This window comes from Meleagris gallopavo, chromosome 7 (assembly GCF_905368555.1).
Source record: "Meleagris gallopavo chromosome 7, MGAL_WU_HG_1.1, whole genome shotgun sequence".
In the NCBI taxonomy this organism is placed as follows: Eukaryota; Metazoa; Chordata; class Aves; order Galliformes; family Phasianidae; genus Meleagris; species Meleagris gallopavo.
The window spans coordinates 13,341,610-13,360,502 of record NC_139410.1 but is presented as its reverse complement, the minus strand read 5'-3'; the positions used below and the strand labels follow the sequence as shown (position 1 = coordinate 13,360,502).

Below are 18,893 nucleotides of genomic sequence, written 5' to 3'. Positions count from 1 at the left end.
ATACTCCAGTCCTGTTGACACCAGAATACTATTAAACTGGAGACTTCGTTATTGTCTAAAGTAAGTTTTTACCTCACAGAGTGAAAGGCTAAGCAAGAACTCAGTGACATTAAATGCTCTGAGAAGGATGCACCCGGACAAACCATGAGGAGATTCCTTCAGAGAGGAACATACACAACCCGTTCCTGAGGCAGGCAGTGCCAATTCCAGTGTGGTTTGAAATGCTTTTGCTTTTACTCTTCTGAGTAACCAGGAATTATTTAAATCACACTATTATACGACATATTTTGTTGGCACTTGTTATTTGTTTCTGCTTTCTCCCTGAAGTATGAAACAGTAGAAGCTTGCAGTCTGCATACTGAAAATGTCTTAATTCGAAGACCAGAAGCTTGAGTAAAGACAGAAGTGTACATAATTCCTTTCCATAAGTAAGTCCTATTACAGCAAGCTTGTGTTTTATACACTCAGACATCAATAAACTTAGTACCAATGCTAAAGATCAACTTACTTCAAATTAACCTTTCCTTTGCCAGTGAAGTTCTTCATTTGCAACAGTCTGCAGTTTCTGCTATAGTTTCAGCTGCAGTTTTCAGTATGAAGATAAAAGAGTCAGATTTTGACTTACAATGCAGTAGGCAGAACTCGGTTCTAAGGCCACATAGACAGGGCAGAAGCTAGGTATGGACTCTGTTATTCTAAATATCCAAGTATTTATTGCAGGACATAAGAGCAGTAGATTATTGGTTTGCATGGTACTTGCTGGAGTAGAAACTATGTAGAAAGGCTTTTCTGTCCAACCTCATTCACATTGCCCAGTTTTCTCACTGGTTACTCATATGCAGATTTCTCACTCTTTGAGAAGTGTATTCAGTTCAACTACTTTAAACAACAGACTGCATTTAGAAAATTAAAAAAAAAAAATTTTTTTTAAAGACCTACGAGATTAAATGTATATGGAACTCTGTGCACAAATATTTCTTTAAATGTAGATTATGTAAAAAGCTGACATGTTAAAGTGAAATACTACTTTAGTTAAGGGCCCACTGTGTATCTTTTAAACACTAGCTAGGCAGTTACCCAAATGAAATCCAATGATCTTTCACAAGTAATGACCTGCTTGCAAGAAGACGACTGGAACTCTCAACTAACAAAGTGTAATAGACAGTATTTAGCAGTCCTCTGGACTAGAGCAAGAAAAGACTCAGCCCCATAATTCACACTACATCTTGACTAAAGTGTAGAAATATTACTATAAGGGTGTAACTTACTTTCATACATACTCTGTTTCACTAAAGTTCTCCCCCTGAGACAAAACAATTCTCCTGACAATTCATAAAGGATTCTTTCCAAATGAGATTATCAGTGTTGGTCCTAGTTATCTATCCATATTTCTTCCCACATGCAAACAAATGTATCTGCACCAGCAAAATTAATTCTTTTCCTTAATGTCTGATGTTTAAACTATAAATTCAATATAAAGATGTGCTCCAAAAAACTCAACTCTTTGAACATTTCCCTTCAGAACATTGACTGGTCAGTGACTTTTGACTAGGGAATGACTAAAATGAAATCATTGGGAAGTCTGAGAAATACTCAGCTGAGCGTTTATATAATAAAATATTTATGTATATTTTTTTTTAATACAAGTATTTTAGCAGTGCAGTTGTAACAGTCATGAGAAAGACAGTTTTCAAGTACTTGAAACCATTGTTTTAACTACTCCTAAAGAAACCTGAGCCTTATTTTCTGAAGCTGTTTCAGAAAATAAGCTGAGTACCACTACTATTCAGTTATTTACTTTTTTTTGTTTAATGGAACAATTCTGAAGGAAAACATTTCAGCCCAAGAAACACCACTCTTACTCTGGTGGTAGTAGAGAATACAAAATGAACAAAAGCAGCAGATTAGATCCCACATAAATAGAAGTCTGCACAAACTGATCGAGGTCTCTGCTGGAAAGGCTGAGAGGGAATCTTATAACTTCATAAGTACCTAAAGTTTGGGAGCCAAATTGACAGAGGAAGACTCTCTTTAGTGATGAACGACTGCAGAACAAGGGCAACAGGCAGAAACTGGAACACAGGAAGTTCTATATTAATACAAGGAAGAAATTCTTTACTCTCAGAGTGACACTGACGCTGCCCAGAGGTTGTGGAGTCTCGTTCTATGGAGAAACCCAAGTCTCATCTTGACGCCTACCTGTGTGACCTCTTGTAGAATGCTTGCATTATCAGGGTGGTTGGACTCAGTGATCTCTGAAAGCCCCTTCCAACCCAAGGGTTGGAATTCTGTGATTCTGTGCTTCTGTGTTTGAAACTAGAGGCAAGATGTGTGGCATCAGGCAGAATATTTACTCTGCAAGGTGCAATGTGCAGTTTCTAGGGCTATGTTTGCCAAAACGCATAATATTAAACAATGATGATAGGATTCATAGCAAATATTCAGAAGCATATCACAAACAAGTTCTGATAAATTTCTGACCGTAACAAAAGTTGCTTTCCACAGAGGCAAACAAATTTTCACGTGAAAGAAAGCAGACAGCAGAAATTCCTTTTCTCACAGCCAGCTCAAACCTTCACCCAGTGCACAGGGGAAATAGGTAGAGCCATAGCCAATGCATTCAACACTTAGCATTCAAATTGATGCAGAGGTTTCAATCAAACATTTTCCTTTGACATCTGAAAGACTGTACAGTAACTGTGGCATACCTTTAGAAACTCAGTATTTCAAATCCTTCCAGCTAGAATGAATGTCCTATCATCACTTTCAAAGGAAGAATCTTACGTGTCTGTTCCTTTGTAACATCACAACATCAGATTTTAGAGGAAAAAAACAGACAAGTACTTGAAAGAGGTGCTGAAGTTTAAGGTGTTTAGAACACACTAGTTGACTTTCTCTCTGACATGCTGTAGACGTTTGTTTATTGATCGCTTCCACCAAAAGCCTACACTGAAATTTTCACAAGCATACTGAATTATACATAGCAGGTGCATCGTGGTCCCTTCAAACAGTTTTTTAATCAGTTTTTGGCATTGCTAAGCACCAGAATAATTAACAAAGACCAAAAACAGAGACAAAGCATCCTTCTAGCATCCTCCCCATAACTTTTAACATAGGTATCCTTTAACATAGAGTTCTTTGCATTCTCAAAAGGTGAAGTACTGATACTTCCTATGGAACTGTAGTAATATACTTACCTACGTATATTGGCAGGAATGATGGAACAGCTCTGGCAATGCTGATTCTGAAGATAACATTTACAAAATCACATCAGAGCTAAGGGAGTGTAAACATGAAAGGACTTACCTGCATTTCAGTTTGGATAACTAGTCATCTGTCTTTTAAATGAGGTGATTGAACCTTATATAGCATCCAATATTAATCTAAGTACCGATCATACAAGAGAGTGATGTACTATATTATGAGAGCAAATACCATTCACAGCTTAGAGATAATTCTCCCATTTGTTAATTAGTCATTTTAACGAACGAAAACAGTCTTTCCTAAGGAACAGAACAAAAGCCAAGGAGGAAAGTACTCACATTCCTTTGAGCCGCTGCCACATTTTCTCTGCATGTCCTCCTATTTGATACTTTATAGAGGTGCTTTCCAGTTCCCGAGTTGTTTCCGTTGCTCGAGCCCCCATCGTTACTGTCCTACAGTGATACAGTTATAGTCAGGCTCAGCAGCAAGTAAAAGCATTCCTCAGTCCACTACAAACGTCAGAAGATCCATGTATGTTAGACAGTAGCAGCTTTCACATCAAAACACATCAGAATTACAAGAGCTGAGGGATGATTCTGCCTGAATCGCTACTCACTTGGTAGAAAAATCCACTCTTCCCCCCCCCCGACACCAGCACAGAGCAGCACACAGCTCCTCTGACCTCACGAGTCTAATCCATACGCGTGAGCCAGCTACTACGCTACCGACTGCCTGCACAGGCTCCTTCCTCACACACTTTGCCTGCAGTAGGAATATGCACAGAAGCACAAAAGATTCCTTGAAACAGACTATAACGCATTGCCATGCAGGATAAATGTGAATGGTTTTAACAATCCAGAAGGAAAGAAAGCCTGGCTTCTGCTCTGCAGGTTGGAGAAACAGGCTGCAATAGGAAAGCAGATGGTAGGAGCCAGTATCAGCCACATCACCCTACAAAGAGTGCATGTTCAAATGCCAGCACTTTCTCCTCTTTAGATGATCCCAAATTGATTTTTAAGGAGTAAATATCTGCAAGCTTCTTGAAAAGAGAATGACCGACTAATGGTAAGTCGCAGTGAAATATAAATCCCTGCAGAAGAGAAATTAAAGAGCTCTACAGGTTGTTACTGAAGGAGTATGCTGTAATGATGACTATTCACCTTCTCCTAGCAACTCCACACAGTAGGTTGTTGTCAGTTTCAGTGGTGAGAAACGCAGCAGCTGCAAGACAGCCCGCTCAGCGAATCCTGCGGGACAGCACCACGCTTGTGTCTGCCAGCAAAACTATTAAGTGCAGGCAAACAACACGGGGTTGGGGACAAAAAGGTATGCCAGCCACACAGCACATTGCCAGGGCTGCCTTTCAAGTGCAGAGCTAAGCAGCTGGGTGTACAGCCAACGCTGGGTTTTGGAGGGGGCAAAGGAGAGGATTTCCTTGCTTGCCCAGCCACAGACCTGGCTTTGTAGAGTGCCTCCTGTACTGTATAAACAGCACTGCAGTGAATCAGAAACAATCTTCATTTCTGAAGCAAAAGCCAAATAATCAAATATTTCACAGACTTCTGTCAGAGCTTGTGTTTGTTTGGTAAGAGCTATGCAAGAAGCCAGTCAAGAGGGGGGTGCCAAGTGGCAGACAATGTGCATGCTGTCACCAGCTGCTGGTGTCACCCAGACGGGAAAGGGGTACTGAGTTGGGATAGATCACTGTAAACCAGGGCCCTCAGATACCATTTCAAAGGAGCCTAAGGTAGAAGATGCATATCCCATATGGCTTTAATTAGACATCTTTATATGTATTAAATGGTACGAAGATGCGAGCTGACGAGAAGTTCCCATCTGATGCAATTGGCAGAAAAGGATAAAGCATTAAGTATTTGGGATCTTACAGAAAAATAAAGAAGAGGCTCACTGCTTTGAAATAATCCTAACACTCCTCAGAAATTATCAATTTACTTTCTCCAGGATGCTTTTCTCCTGTACAAGTTACAGATTTAAAATATCCCCTACTGGAGTTATAAAACAGTATGAGATGCAACTGTTACACGATGATCTCAGGTGGAGAACTAAACACTGCATTTCATTTACTTTTCTGGTTTTAACACATACGCAATTTTAAAATGGCATTATTTTAGTGACTTTCACTACATTATTCCTGACTCAAACATATAATCATCATTCCTATAAACTTTACTATCAATATCCAAAAAACACTCATAGGATGAGTAATCTCTCTAATAATTTTCAAGCAGCATTGTAAAATAAAAAGAAGATGCAAACAACTGTTTTCTCAGAAACTGCAAAACATTTACTTGGTTAAAAAGGCAGCAGTATCTCTGAAACTTCTCTGAGAAACCACTTAGAAACTTCCCAGATTTTCACTCCTGTTGTGCATGGAGTCCTACTAAGGTTAGGAAGAGTATAAAGCCCTCTCCAAGGAATAACTAATGAGAACTCTCACACTGATCCGGGCTCTTCCCTCTGGTAACTCCCTGACCTCTGAGACAACGCAAAGAAAACAAGTATTTATAGAAACCACATCAACCTCCAGGGACAGAAGGGAATTTTAAGGGCCTAATTTTTCTCATAAAGTATTCCCTGTTCTTATCCAAATCTATGATTAAAAAAACAGTAGAGCGTCTAAGTTGTTCTCTCCCCGATCACCAAGAAAATAAGCACCTGAAAATATATTGCTTTGATTTACTGGAGAGAAGTGTTAACAGCAGGTAACGTCCCTCTTAAAGGAACATACCACCCAAATATTGCTGTGAGCAGAGATACAACCACAAACTTCACCAGAACCCCACAAAGGGAACGCAGCACATCTTTGCTCCCTGTGTGCCCACGCTGCTGAAACAGCAAAAAGCCCTGCAACAGAATCACCTGGCCAGGCTCTAAAAATGAAAGAAACAGCAGGAAACGCATAAAAAAAGATCAATAAGTCATTAGAAAACCAAGAAAAACAAGGAAGCCCAAGCAAGTGTTCTGCATGCTCCTAAGGAGAAAGGAACAAACCACTTAAAAAAAAAAAAAAGTATGCTATTATCCTGGAAATGGAAGCAAATCTGTCCTTATGGAGGCATGAGGAAAGGAAGAAAAGCTGCAGCAGCAGCTCCCCATAGGCTCACGAGGCAGCACAGGGTAGGAGCTTGCTGCTGGAAGAGAGGACAACAGAATTGCCCCTGTGCAACAAGGGAAGCAGGGAAGGAACTACAGCTGACCTGACTTGCTCAGAAATACACGTCTGTCGTACAAATTGGTGTGAAGGTGATCCAGAGTACTAAACAAGAAGCAGATATTTTAGGAAGTCAAGTCAACCAAAAAAGATAACACCTGAGATGGTAAATTATATTAATTTGTTTTGCTCCAGCTACTTCCTGTTCTTATTCTGTTCTCTTGCTCCCACCCTAGCTAACCTGATACTTGTTTTACAGTCCCAGCAAGCTGTTATTACAGTCCTTCTTCCTTCTATAGAAATATAATCTTCTTTATTTACCAGTTTTTTAGTTTTTATTTTTAATTCGCTGCTCAATATTTCTGGACTGAAATGAATAGCTTCAGCTACTCAGCATGAATACATTTTAAAATAAGTATTGATTTTCACACTCTCTCTGAGGGAAAATATAACTCCCTATTCCACTTCGTCAGATAGGAACCTATGCTTAATGGTAACATATTCTAAGCTCTTTTCACATGAGTAGAAATAAACATCAGTGCAAAAAAAATTAGTTTAAAATACACTCACTAGTTAAAAAAAAAAAAATCTGGTTAGCTTTCTAACATTGAATGTTAAGAGACCTTTACTGCTATGCCAAAATCACAGCAACTATGAAAATGACCTGCGTCAAGACTGGGAATGAGAGATTGGCTATGGAAACTAGAAAGGGCTGTGCAGGTTCTGATGAGGAGAATTGGAGTTCTATTTTAAATAAATCCCTTACTATTTTATTTGAAATTATCTTCACAACACATAGATGGAGAATAAGGAATAACAAGAGGCCTGCAGGTGACTTGCCAGGTTAATATGCATTCCTCCAGATCTGACAGCGCAATCGTCCCTGCAGAGGAGCTGCAGAAGGGCCGTGAACCAATTAAGAAATACGAAAATATCAAAGGGAAAAAAAGAAAAAAAGAAAAATTATTTTTAAGTAGTAATATTGGGTCTGACTGGATTGTATGCTGAACGGCCTGGCTTCTCAACGAGCAAGCACTGATACATAATTCACAGAGGCAAATAAAGCATTGCACTTCTTTCTTTGCTGGATGCGAGGTAGGGATCAGTACCATTACAAGTCAGGAAGTTAATTACTGAGGAGCTGAATGTCAGTGGGCTTGAGTGTGCCATGGTAACATGGTAGGACAGGGGTCTCACTGCTCAATCCCTGCCCCTAGCACAAAGAACCAGCTTGTCAGGAGGTGCTTGCAGTGTCTCCTTCCAGCCTCCCCAGTGTCTGCTGCACTCACATTTGCAACGTGCAATCTCCTTCTTCACAAGCAGAGTCTAGCTTGTTTGTTATGCCAAATATGTTAACTGTTAACCAGTAAGAAGCATAATGGAAGAAAAAGGATATCGACTCTTATTAAAATCAAAGGACTTGATTTAATAATAGGCCATCAACAATCTGGCAGAGGTAAAATACTGATGTTACAGAAATGTTGTCTCCATAGAATACACTAATAAAATTAGCAGTCTTACATAATTGATGGATAGCAATTTGAGAGATTCAACATATAGCCTACACCGTGTATTGGCATCAAATCCGTCAAGTAGGTAAAAGCTGGGATGGATACAGGTTGATTTTAGATGACCTAAAAAAGGAGAGCTAACAAGGAGAATTTTCACTTTTTTTTTTTTTTTTCCTCCAAAGTATGTTTTGCTACATGCGATTTTCTGTATTTGGGGCTTCAACACTGCTTATCTGCCAGTTGCATGCTACATGTAGCTGCAGGCATATGGGAAGCTGCAGGCAGAAGTGCACTGGTTAACTTAAGCTGAAACATAACTTTGATATGTGGGAAACAAACTGGATGTCTGAAAGTGGATGGAACTACATAATAGTTATGAACTCTCCCCTGCTATGATTCCATCGTAGTCTTTCAGTAGTTAGTTGTAAAACTTTAAGACGCAAGAGGCTGCACTTCACCTTGTCCAAAATACATGACTAGAGCACCACTGAAGACTAAAGTTTTTCAAAATAGGAACACACTGGTTTGTAATAGCATCAAGCTGAAGTTTTGGTACATTCATGTACGTGAGAAACATTCATGAAAAAGGAACTAACTTCTAAGTACCCATCAAGAAGTGTTTTGGCTGAAAAACAAGTATGTTCATTTTTAGAAAAAAAAGTAAGAAAAAAGGAAACCATTCTAAAACTGGCAGCACTGCAGAAATAAGATACATAGATTGAAATAAATTGTCATAGAGAATCATAAAGATAATGGTTTGCTTCATGACAACATGCGATTACTACTTTTCAATGGCAAAGAGGGCAAGGCTGCCTACACAGCGTAGAATCAACAGTTGCAGAATAAATATTAATGTACTGGATTAGTTGTGCACCTAACAGAGGACACTATGTTTTATTAAATTTCACACATTTTTTAATCTCTCATTTAGGAGTATTCATGAAGCCATTATAATTACGATAATCGTGTATCAAAGAGGTAATGGTAAGATAAAAGTCTTTTAACATGAAAGCTATGGTTGAACGTGGACAACTAGCTGCCAAGTTTTCGGCATGGGTGTACAGCTCAGGAAAGAGAGAGAAAAGGCAAAAGGAGAAAGGAAAACTGGATTTGACAGAGCACCTACCAGCTTATCTCACAGAACTACAAAGGAAGCAAAGAATAAAATAACTAGCTGATGGTACAAGACATGTGCGGACAAACCCAGCACGGAGTACAGTTGTCCCAGCTAACTGCTGTCCAGAAAAGTTATTTCTAGCATCCATTTTGAACTAGTCAACAAAGAAAATTGTTCACTTCAGATATACGTTACTTCCACAAGGACCATAGCAACAAGAAAATGTCTCTTGGTATTTATAAAAGACTATGACAGAACAGATGCCAACAGAGGGGAAAAAAATCTCTATTTCAAACTGAAAATGGAATTTAGGGAATCTACCCTTAACGGAGCTACATTATTAAACGTGGAACTATACATCATGGGGCAATGATGAAAACTAAAAGCATAAATTATTTCAAAAAGGACTAGGTAATACAGTAAGTTCAAGTCCAGTGATGGCTATTAAACAAAATGGTTCAGATGCTACATCCAGCTTACAATGCCTACAAACTGCAGAATGTCATTAGGTAAAAAAGCATAGAGAAGGATCACTTTTAAGTACCTACTCATTGTTATATTCCTTTTCTGACCATCATTGGAAACAACACTATCTGAGAGAAGCATGGTATTTCTTATGTCTTTATTCAATACAAAAAGTGCTTCTTACGATGTAGAAAAATATTTTTCATTCATTTTAATGTTTAAAAAAATTCTCTGTAAAAGCAGTGGTTTTCTTCCTTGAGTTATGAAGAAGGAATCTTACATAACACCTCTGCAAAATGCCTTCTGCTGCAGTTAACAAGAAAATGGAGTCAGTGGTACTGTATACACATACTAGAAATGTAAATACAGAGAGTGATTAACAAAGAAGCAAGAACATGTTTCCTACATCCTTCAACCTGACTTGGATGATATACAATATAGTATAAAACGTACAGGAGATACATAGGATGCCTGAGAAAAATCAGCAAATTCAACCTTTATTTTCATAGCTTCTAATCACAAAAAAAATTCCAGCAGTGTAAGATTCATACTCTATAGCAGTCAGTATGAAAGAGAATTGAATATTATTAAGTATATGATATGATAGAGTTGGAGCATGGACAGTATTATCTGATTTAGAATTATTCTGTTCCAAATATCTGCACTTCAGGGACTTGCTACAGAACTTGAAAACTAAACACTGCTGAAATCAGAAAGGTCTTTTGTTAGCGTATTCTGTATTTTAACCTTAATTCCAGCAAGATGGAATCCAGCTTTTGGCTTTAAAACATCTTAAAAGATGAGTGGAGTATTCAACTGATGGTAAAAACTGGCAGCACATTTAAACATTAGTTCAACAGTCTAGCACGCAACAAGATTAATGACAAGAGCAAAATTCACTGACAGTCAGATGTTTAGTATCACTTAACTGTGTTTAATATCACTGGAACAGGCAAGTTCAACCAAAGTGTAAAGGTAGAGTTTAGGGAAGTTTTAATATTGCCCTGGCAAAACATCCCTCTGTCAGGTTTTTCATATCAACCCATGATTTGGCATAAATATCTCTGAATATTGTTTCCAATAAAAAAAAAAAAAGACAGAAATATGTTAATTCAAATCAAAACCACAACTAACAAAATTAGTTTTTAAAAATAAACTGTTTGTTTCCTACTTAAGTATTAGAACGACAGATTCTAAAAGCAAATTATCTACATTGTTAATTCGTGCTTTATTGAGACTTGGACAAGTGGATGTTAAACATCTGTTGAAAGACTGCCCACTGGTGGAGGTCAGCACAGCTGCTCTCACATTCTGGTTGAACCACACTGAACTCCAAAGGTGTCACTGGAGGAGCAGCACAACACCAACAAGTTGACATCTTCTGTAAGGGGTGCATAACCAAAGGAGCTTTGTGTACCCTAGAAAGAGCTGCAACTCCTCTGCCATAGTCTGTTCTCACTGCAGTGTTTTTGTACCTGGCATTATCCTACCGCTGCTTCAGTGGCATGGAGAAAGCAAGCCACCATTTCTGCAGCTCTTACCATACCCACTGCCACAGCACAGCTACTAATGCTGATGGCTACTGGAGTGACACTTGTGACAGAGACTTAGAAAAAAAGAGCGTAAAAGAAGAATGAGACTTACTCGATTGAGCTTATGGGATTCTTTTTGGTGCTAACTCTAGCTCTTTTTCTTTATTTATTAGAATCTAAGTTGCCACTTCCTTGAATGTGTTTCCTGCCTGCGTTCATCTCCATCAGTGTAATTTCTGAATATTTTTACCACATGTAAACAGTTGTAAGCCTCCTCATGATTAGAAAAAAAAAAAAAAAAAAGCCTGGGGGTTAATTCCCATGGAACCTGTGTCAAACACTGGCAGACAGGGAGAAGTGAACTAACACTGCTGCTGTGTCCAAAAACATAAAAATCTTAAATAAAACAATAAGGCAGTTGCCCTTGAAACAGAGCACAGACTGAGCATAAACCAAGCATGGATTTATCTGCTTGCAGATGTGAAAAAAGCTGCAAAGTTTCTGCTTGATCTGGCATGCCTACCTGACCAGGTCAGGGCTCTCCCTGCTCCACGAGGTCTCCCTGCCGCAGTAAAGAAGGGCAAATTTCAGCATTTAAGCACAAAACACAGGAAACGTTTCAGAGATCTCAGGTGAACACATCTGCCCAATTTTAGTGTGTATGCAAATTAAAATCCAGATGTGGACAAGAATAATGAATAGTGCAAGTACAGATAATTGTAAGTAAAGAACAGAGCTAGCATTAAAAAAAGGATACAATAATTGCAGTTTGATAAGCTACACTGCTTTTTTTTTTTTTTAATGTATGTTGCATGCTAATACTAAAAAAATTCAGTGGCTCTCAATACTTAGTTAGGATAGACGAAGCAGTAATTAGATGAATTTGTAACAAACACAATCTAGGCTAGAAATGAAGAAACATTCTCCCGCTATGAAAGTCAAACACTGGAGCTGGACATCCAGGCTGACAATGAAATCTTTTTCACTAAAGCTTGAGAAAAGGACAGGCAAAAATCTGAAATCAGAAATGTAGATGGTCCCTTGTATATTTCTTTTTTTTTTTTTTCTTTTAACTTTGATTTTGAAAGTATGTGTTTTAATTAGCTTGAGCTGAGATATTCTAAAATATCCTATGAAAAAAAGAAGATAGGAGATCCCACAGAGAAGCAACAGGACAGCATATTATAAGCACACAAACACTCAGCTACTCACAGAAGAATTCTCAGCATTAGTAAAATCAAGTTTTCAATCCCACTAACGAAATGCAGTCACTTCCTTATAAAAAGAGAAAAACATCCAGGCTACCAATTCTAGAATCTCTTCAGCAACAAAAAGTAGTTTGTACTTCCCTCAAAATGAAAATAATTCCATTTCTGACTATGCAGAAATGTCTCACAGATAGTATTAAATATACATGCTTTTTTTTTTTTTTAAATCTGAAAAGCGTATTCTTTCACCCAGCCACGTGCATGGCTGCACATCGATGAGCACACTAATTTGATTTTCAAGAGCAATAGTACAGATGAAGTACACCTTTGCAAAACACTGATTTTTTTTAATTATTTCAAGCCTTAGAATAATATTTTATATATATATATATATATATATATATATAAAATATGCATATAATATATAATATATATAATAGTAAGAAAGAACTCGGCATGTTTCTACATTATTTGTTTAATTATTCTGTCGTATTAAAAACTTGCCCCTTATTTCCAGGTGCCTAAGCTCCAATTCCCAACATTAGCATCTTTATTTTATTTTCCTTTTTTAAAATACATCCTCTATACAGTACATTGCTTTCTCTTTTTCATACCTACAGACCATTTTCCATTTATGTTTTCTTGTTCATAAACCAAAAAAACCATGAAGTTCTTAATTCTCCAGCAAAAAGACTTATTTGTCACTCTTCTAAGACCAAAACAATTGCCAGTGTTTGTTAAAGTAACTCCATTGTGAATTCGATGTCTCAGATGAACTCTCCAAAAGTTCTATTTTCTGTGCTGCCACAGCTGCTTTCTGTCAAGTATCTTGATTGGGCAACAGAAAGATGAAATGGGCTTCTTGTTTGTTTACAGTATTTCTTAACAATAGTATATATTTGATAGCTGCCAATATTGATGAGCTCATCAATCAATTATCTATATACACGTCTCCTAATAAAAGATGAGCAAACGCTGAAGAAAAAGCCTTTTCTTATTTAAAATCAATAGCCTGGTGTACATATGGGAAAAATACAATTAATTATACAAAAAATACAAACAAACAATAAAAGAGTAAAAGAATCCAGGGGACGAGATGTTTGTTTTTAGTTTGGAATTAATTTAAGTACCTTTATACTGTTAAACACTTTTAGGTATTTGGTGCTTAAACAGATGACATAATTATCATTGCAGTAAAGGGGAATTTAGAAATGGAAACCAAACCTGACACATTGTTTTTCTCCCAGTAAAAAGAATGACATTACATATTCTGAAAAAATCAAAATGCCAAGTTTGGGGAATATTTCCATAATTACAACTACAGATTAAAAAAAAGTCAAGTGTTTCTACTCTAATAAAACAGATAGTTTTCCCAGAACATCTCCTGGTGATGCGGCCTTCTTTGTTGCTTTTTGTGGCTTTCTTTTTAGCAATGCTGTGTATTAGGATATGAAAACGATTCGCTATATTATGAGTATTTGTTATTTTGTGATGGAAAAATGAATGGAGGAAAACATGACACATTAAGTCTTATTTTAAGATCAATGCCCAATATAGGTTCCGTAGGCATTAACACAATGTTACCAATCCACAGGCAACATTGTTAGTCTGGTACAAGATTTTAATTAATGTAAGTTTTTATTTCAGGTTACAAAATCTTCCATTAAATACAGTCTGTCTGAAGATTAACAGACTTCCTCAAGATTGTACGTCATCCTCAAAGACATGAGGGAAAGCCATTAATTATTAGTCAAAGCAAATCTACTTCTCTGGTACCTTACCTCTGGATAATCAGAGTGTTTATAAAAGTGGTCCAAGTAATTTACCATCTTTAAGTTATCTCAGTGAACTTTATGGAAGTAGTTGGTATTTACATATGCACTAAGGATTTCACTTACCTTTCACACAGAGCAAAACTTTGTGCCTATATCAGTTTTAATGAATCTATAAACTAAGGTGTTCTGCTTTGGGATTTTGCTTGAGAAAGTGATCACACAACTCAGTTCCTCTGCCTGGATAAGACCTGACTCAGCTCTCACTGAGGTCTTCCTGAAGCAGGAATATCTACTGTGACCCCATTTTGAAGGAAAGATACTACATTTTGACAGGAAAACAAAATGTGCTCCAGTCATTAATTTTACACTTTTATTAAAGGCATGATACTAGCTCTAAGTCAAGTTTTCTTGCAGACATTTATACTAAGTGGTCAGGGCTCAAGCTGGAACTGAAGCACCCTCTTGAATAGTACTGTGACTACTCAAACACTGCTTATAGCCTGGAAAATATCCTCTTTTCGTTCAGTGAACTAGCCCACTTTCTGCAACATATAGGCTATAAAGTCCTCTGCAAAAACAGCCAGCACTGCATATCTAGAGAACAAATAGGAAATTAAACAAGCGTAAAATGAGCCTCCCCCAGCATCTTCCCCAAGTAGGGACTTTCTGAGCCAGGGATTGCATTTGATAGCACAGCTCCTGGCCTCTGCTAGATTTATTCCATATGAACTTGCCTAAAACTCTCTTGAAAACATTTATTCATTATTCTCCACAACATCCTGAGGCAATCTGTTCCACACTTCAGTAACACGTCACAGAAAATTTACTGTCGCGTGCATGTTTTAGGTGTACTTCATGCTATAGGATGTCTCTACCTTCTTCCATTAATGAAACATTAGATAATTATTTCCTGCACATGCTCTGTCACATTCACACTTTGATTTCTGGATGAATAGTATTAATGTGTGAGAATGACAGAGTAGCATAACATATTGAGGTTGCTGTCCATATTCCTCCTAAGAATATGTTTCCTTTGCCTTTCCAAAGTTGCTGAGCCCTGAACTGACACTTTTCAGACCACAGCTGGAGAAATGGGTCTAGGTTTGGATTCCTTCATACAAGAAAGCCACTGACATTATGACATAAGCCCAGCAAAGGGCCATCAAGGGGTCTGGAGCTCATGACGCACAAGGAGAGGCAGAGGGACATAAACCTGTTCAGCCTGGAGAAGTCTCAGGAGAGACCCAGTTGCTGCTTAGAGCTGCCTAGACAAACAATACAGAGTGGGAGCTACACTCCCTCTCAGAGGTGTAGGAAAGAGGCAATAGACAAAAAGAAACATGAGAAAATATGGTATTCTGAGGGAAAAAATACCATGAAAAACCACTTTATTAAGTGAAGAGTTTTCACCATGTGTTGTTTGAAGACTAGAATTGGGGCTGGGGAAGCCCCATGCTCAGAGAAGATCGAGGCTGGACTGGCCAAGTCCCCGAGCACCTTGACCTAGGCTTGCACAAGGCGACCTGCAGAGGGCCCTGTCAACTGCAACTGGACTCTGGAATTCTACCAGATGGCAAAGCACTGCCACCATTGATAATGCTGCATTAGCAAAAGCTGTGCTCTGCTCTAAGTTGGCAATTCACATTTCCAATTACTTAGAAGTTACTTTAAAGAAGTACTTGAAATCTGCACATTTCACATTCTCTCCAATAGCAAGATGTAGACTATATAATTTACTTGCAAAATTCATTGCTGCAGGATGCTATTGATTATGTCATTAAGATATTTAGCAGATTAAATATAAATAATAATGACAGCTGTTATTAATATAACAATGGATAAAAATAAAAAGGCTAGCAATTTTCAGACTTTGGATCATAAGCATCTCACCAGATGGAAAAAAACCACAACAGAATTATCTTCTTACAATGATAGAAAATCTTGGCCAGGTATATTTAATACACAATACTATCAGAGAGGGAAAATAGAATTATGTAACTATTTTGCAATGTCTTTTTTATATACTGTTTTCATTATTAAATATACAAGAACCATCTTGTGTTTTTTTTTCTTTAATCTCTGAACATAAGAACTAGACAATACCTCATATCAGTAACAATTTCTCCGCCTTCTTTTACTCATTCCTTCAAAAACCAAAAATATATAAGAATTATAACAGCATGCAAAAGAAAAAATATTGGATGTCTTACTACTCACAAATTATTCCTGAAAGGCAAACATCTATAAAATCCATGGTTTTGTATGCAAAGGTACCACAAAGTAAATTTTAAATGCAATATTCAACAGCTCAAAACATAACAGTTCATTCAGCCTAAACAAAGGTTAAAAACATTAAAAAAGCCAAAGTCTGGAAGAATTATCTGCTTTGTTTAAAAAACACATTTAAAATGAAGAAACCTTAGCAAATTTAATCTGCTACAGCTGACATCATTACTGGGCATTGATTCAAATTCCAAATTTAATTTCAGTGAAGCCTTAGTAAAAGTAATGCTTTCTGCAGATCCAGAACCATCTGACTGACAATTTCTGCTGATGACAATAAAAAACAAATCTTTAATTTTAAGAACTGCTTACAGAAACTGTATATACGAAATGTATGTTGAACTGGCTAGGTACAAGATTTTAAACCATTGGGTGTTCCCGTTATCACAGTTTATGCATTTCAAAGTAAGCATCAGCACAGATTTGAGTTCTTCTGAATACATTTTTAGTTCTAGACATACATATGCTGTGTGTCACAATTCAATTTCTTCTGATATATTGAGATAGTGAAAACGTACTTTCTACTGCAGTGAAATATATGGCACGGTGAGCAGAGCACAGAAGAGAGAATGGAAAAATCCACGCTGGGGAATACTTGTGGCATGCCCTACCTTTATGACAGTTAGCAAGGTTTCACATTTGTGACAATAGTAAAAGGATGATTACAAGTCATTTTATTTATTTCACTTTTTATGGTAGATACCAAAAATGTACGTTCATTATCCCTGTTATTGACTTTGCAAAACTGTCAGGAAACTGGATGAGTTGAACATTTCTCTGTAAATTTTTATGTTCCAATTTTGCTCAGAAAATTTATCTAAAAGTACACTTGGCAGAGCACTATGTAATCTCACAAAAAACCACATTGGAATTTCTGCAGATTGACAGAGCTCCAAGCATATATATTTGCATATGCAAAAAATATTACTTGCATGAGAAAACAATTATATTTGTTCATACAGATTGGAATTTTGGAATTTATTGAAATCAATTAAATACTAACTTACATAATAGCTCAGTGATCCCTATTTGTGCACGTTTGTATAGCTCACAGGATTTCTATTAATAAAACATATCTGAGTATAAATGCTTCTCGTTTACAATGAAACATCCACATCGTCTATATTTCTTTCCTTTTTCTTTTATTTTTTTAATTAAAGCTATGAAAAGCAAACCCATAAAAGTGCCAACAAGTATTAAAACCCTTCTCTATTTCATTCTCAGTTCCCTAACTCCTTCGTTCAAAGAAAAAATCCACTTCCAGGAGCTATTTTCCTGGAAATGTTTTCCAGTGCATTAGACTAGAAGACTAGATACAATGCAAAAAACAGTTATACTACTTCACAAAGAAAATCAGGTTGTTCAGCATTGTTCCTGGCATTCAGGCCAATTACTGAAAGACGACAATGCTCATCAGAGAAAAATCTTCTCACATATGCTTTCTTAATTTTGCACTCCTAATCAATAAATACCTTCACATTAATCATAGAATCCACATAAACAGTAAGGATCATCAAATCCAACCCCAGCATTTTCCCATTGCCCTTGTTCAGTCTTCATCCATCACTTCCTAATAAAGAAAAGTGGGGAAATTTTCTTCAGTTATGAACTTTGCCATTGGCAGTAATATAGAGGAGACAGGAGATGGATGTTTTAGATTTCCTCAAGAGACCAGAAAGGCTAGGAAGCCGTCGATGGTAGCTCAGGCTGAATTACAAAGGCAAGCTTCACCTACTTGTTCAGAGCTATTTAAGTTGGATTTAAGTTGGGCTATAGTCTTTGCTGAAGGCAAATAAACCCCAGAAGGTCTTCTTTCAAATTGTTTTTTCAGATAACAAAGCCCAACCACATCAAACACGAAAGTGTTCTGCTTTAAAAGTTGTGGACTGAAAGCTTCAAGGATTTGAAAGACAACACCACCCACCTTGTACAAGTTTGCCAAATATGGTTTTCTTGGCAGATAGAAACACGCTAAGCAGTATTTTGTTACTTAATGAAATCCAGGACGGAGCCAAAGGGACCCAATAGTAGGCCATAAATGGACAAGTTCACCAAGGCCGTTATCACAGAAGCACAGAATCACAGAACTGTAGGGGTTGGAAGGGACCTCTAGAGATCATCGAGTCCAATCCCCTGCCATAGCAGGTTCACTTATGGCTCACTTTACCCCCATCTGAAATTCAGAGCTTGTTCATACAGTGTTCTTAATGATTGTGAGATATTTGGTATCCAATAACATTCAGGCAAATATGAAAGATTATAGTATGTGATAAAAGGGCTGTATCTGGCAGAAAACAATGCAGAAGAAAAGAAATGATGGACAGCTGCCACTGGTTGCCCTACCTAGTAAGTTAACAGCAGACCAGGTTATCAAGGGCCACACAGATGTTACATTTGGCACTGGTGTACATATCAAATAAACATAGCCTTCTTAAGTAAAAATAATAATCAAAGTTAAATCATCTTAATCCAGAATTTCTGATTAGTCCTATTCTCCACAAGTTCTTAACAGCTAATATCTTGTGCACTAAGCAGAATGCCTTTGCCGGAAATTTTAAAATTATACAACATCACAAGTTTCTTATAATCAAAGTATTTCCCAAAGCTGCTTTTTTTCAGTCTGTGT

General features: G+C 37.3%; 1 protein-coding gene across 3 annotated transcripts in view; it reads right to left on the bottom strand.

The window, feature by feature from the left end:
* PDE1A (phosphodiesterase 1A) overlaps positions 1-18,893 on the bottom strand; it is a 200,363-nt gene that overhangs the window by 141,211 nt on the left and 40,259 nt on the right. For all 3 annotated transcript variants that reach the window (XM_085228207.1, XM_085228210.1, XM_085228208.1), the window contains one exon: positions 3,543-3,656. In XM_085228207.1, the coding sequence (XP_085084333.1) occupies positions 3,543-3,646 (104 nt within the window). In that variant the 5' untranslated portion in view covers positions 3,647-3,656. The remainder of the gene's footprint in view (positions 1-3,542; positions 3,657-18,893) is intronic.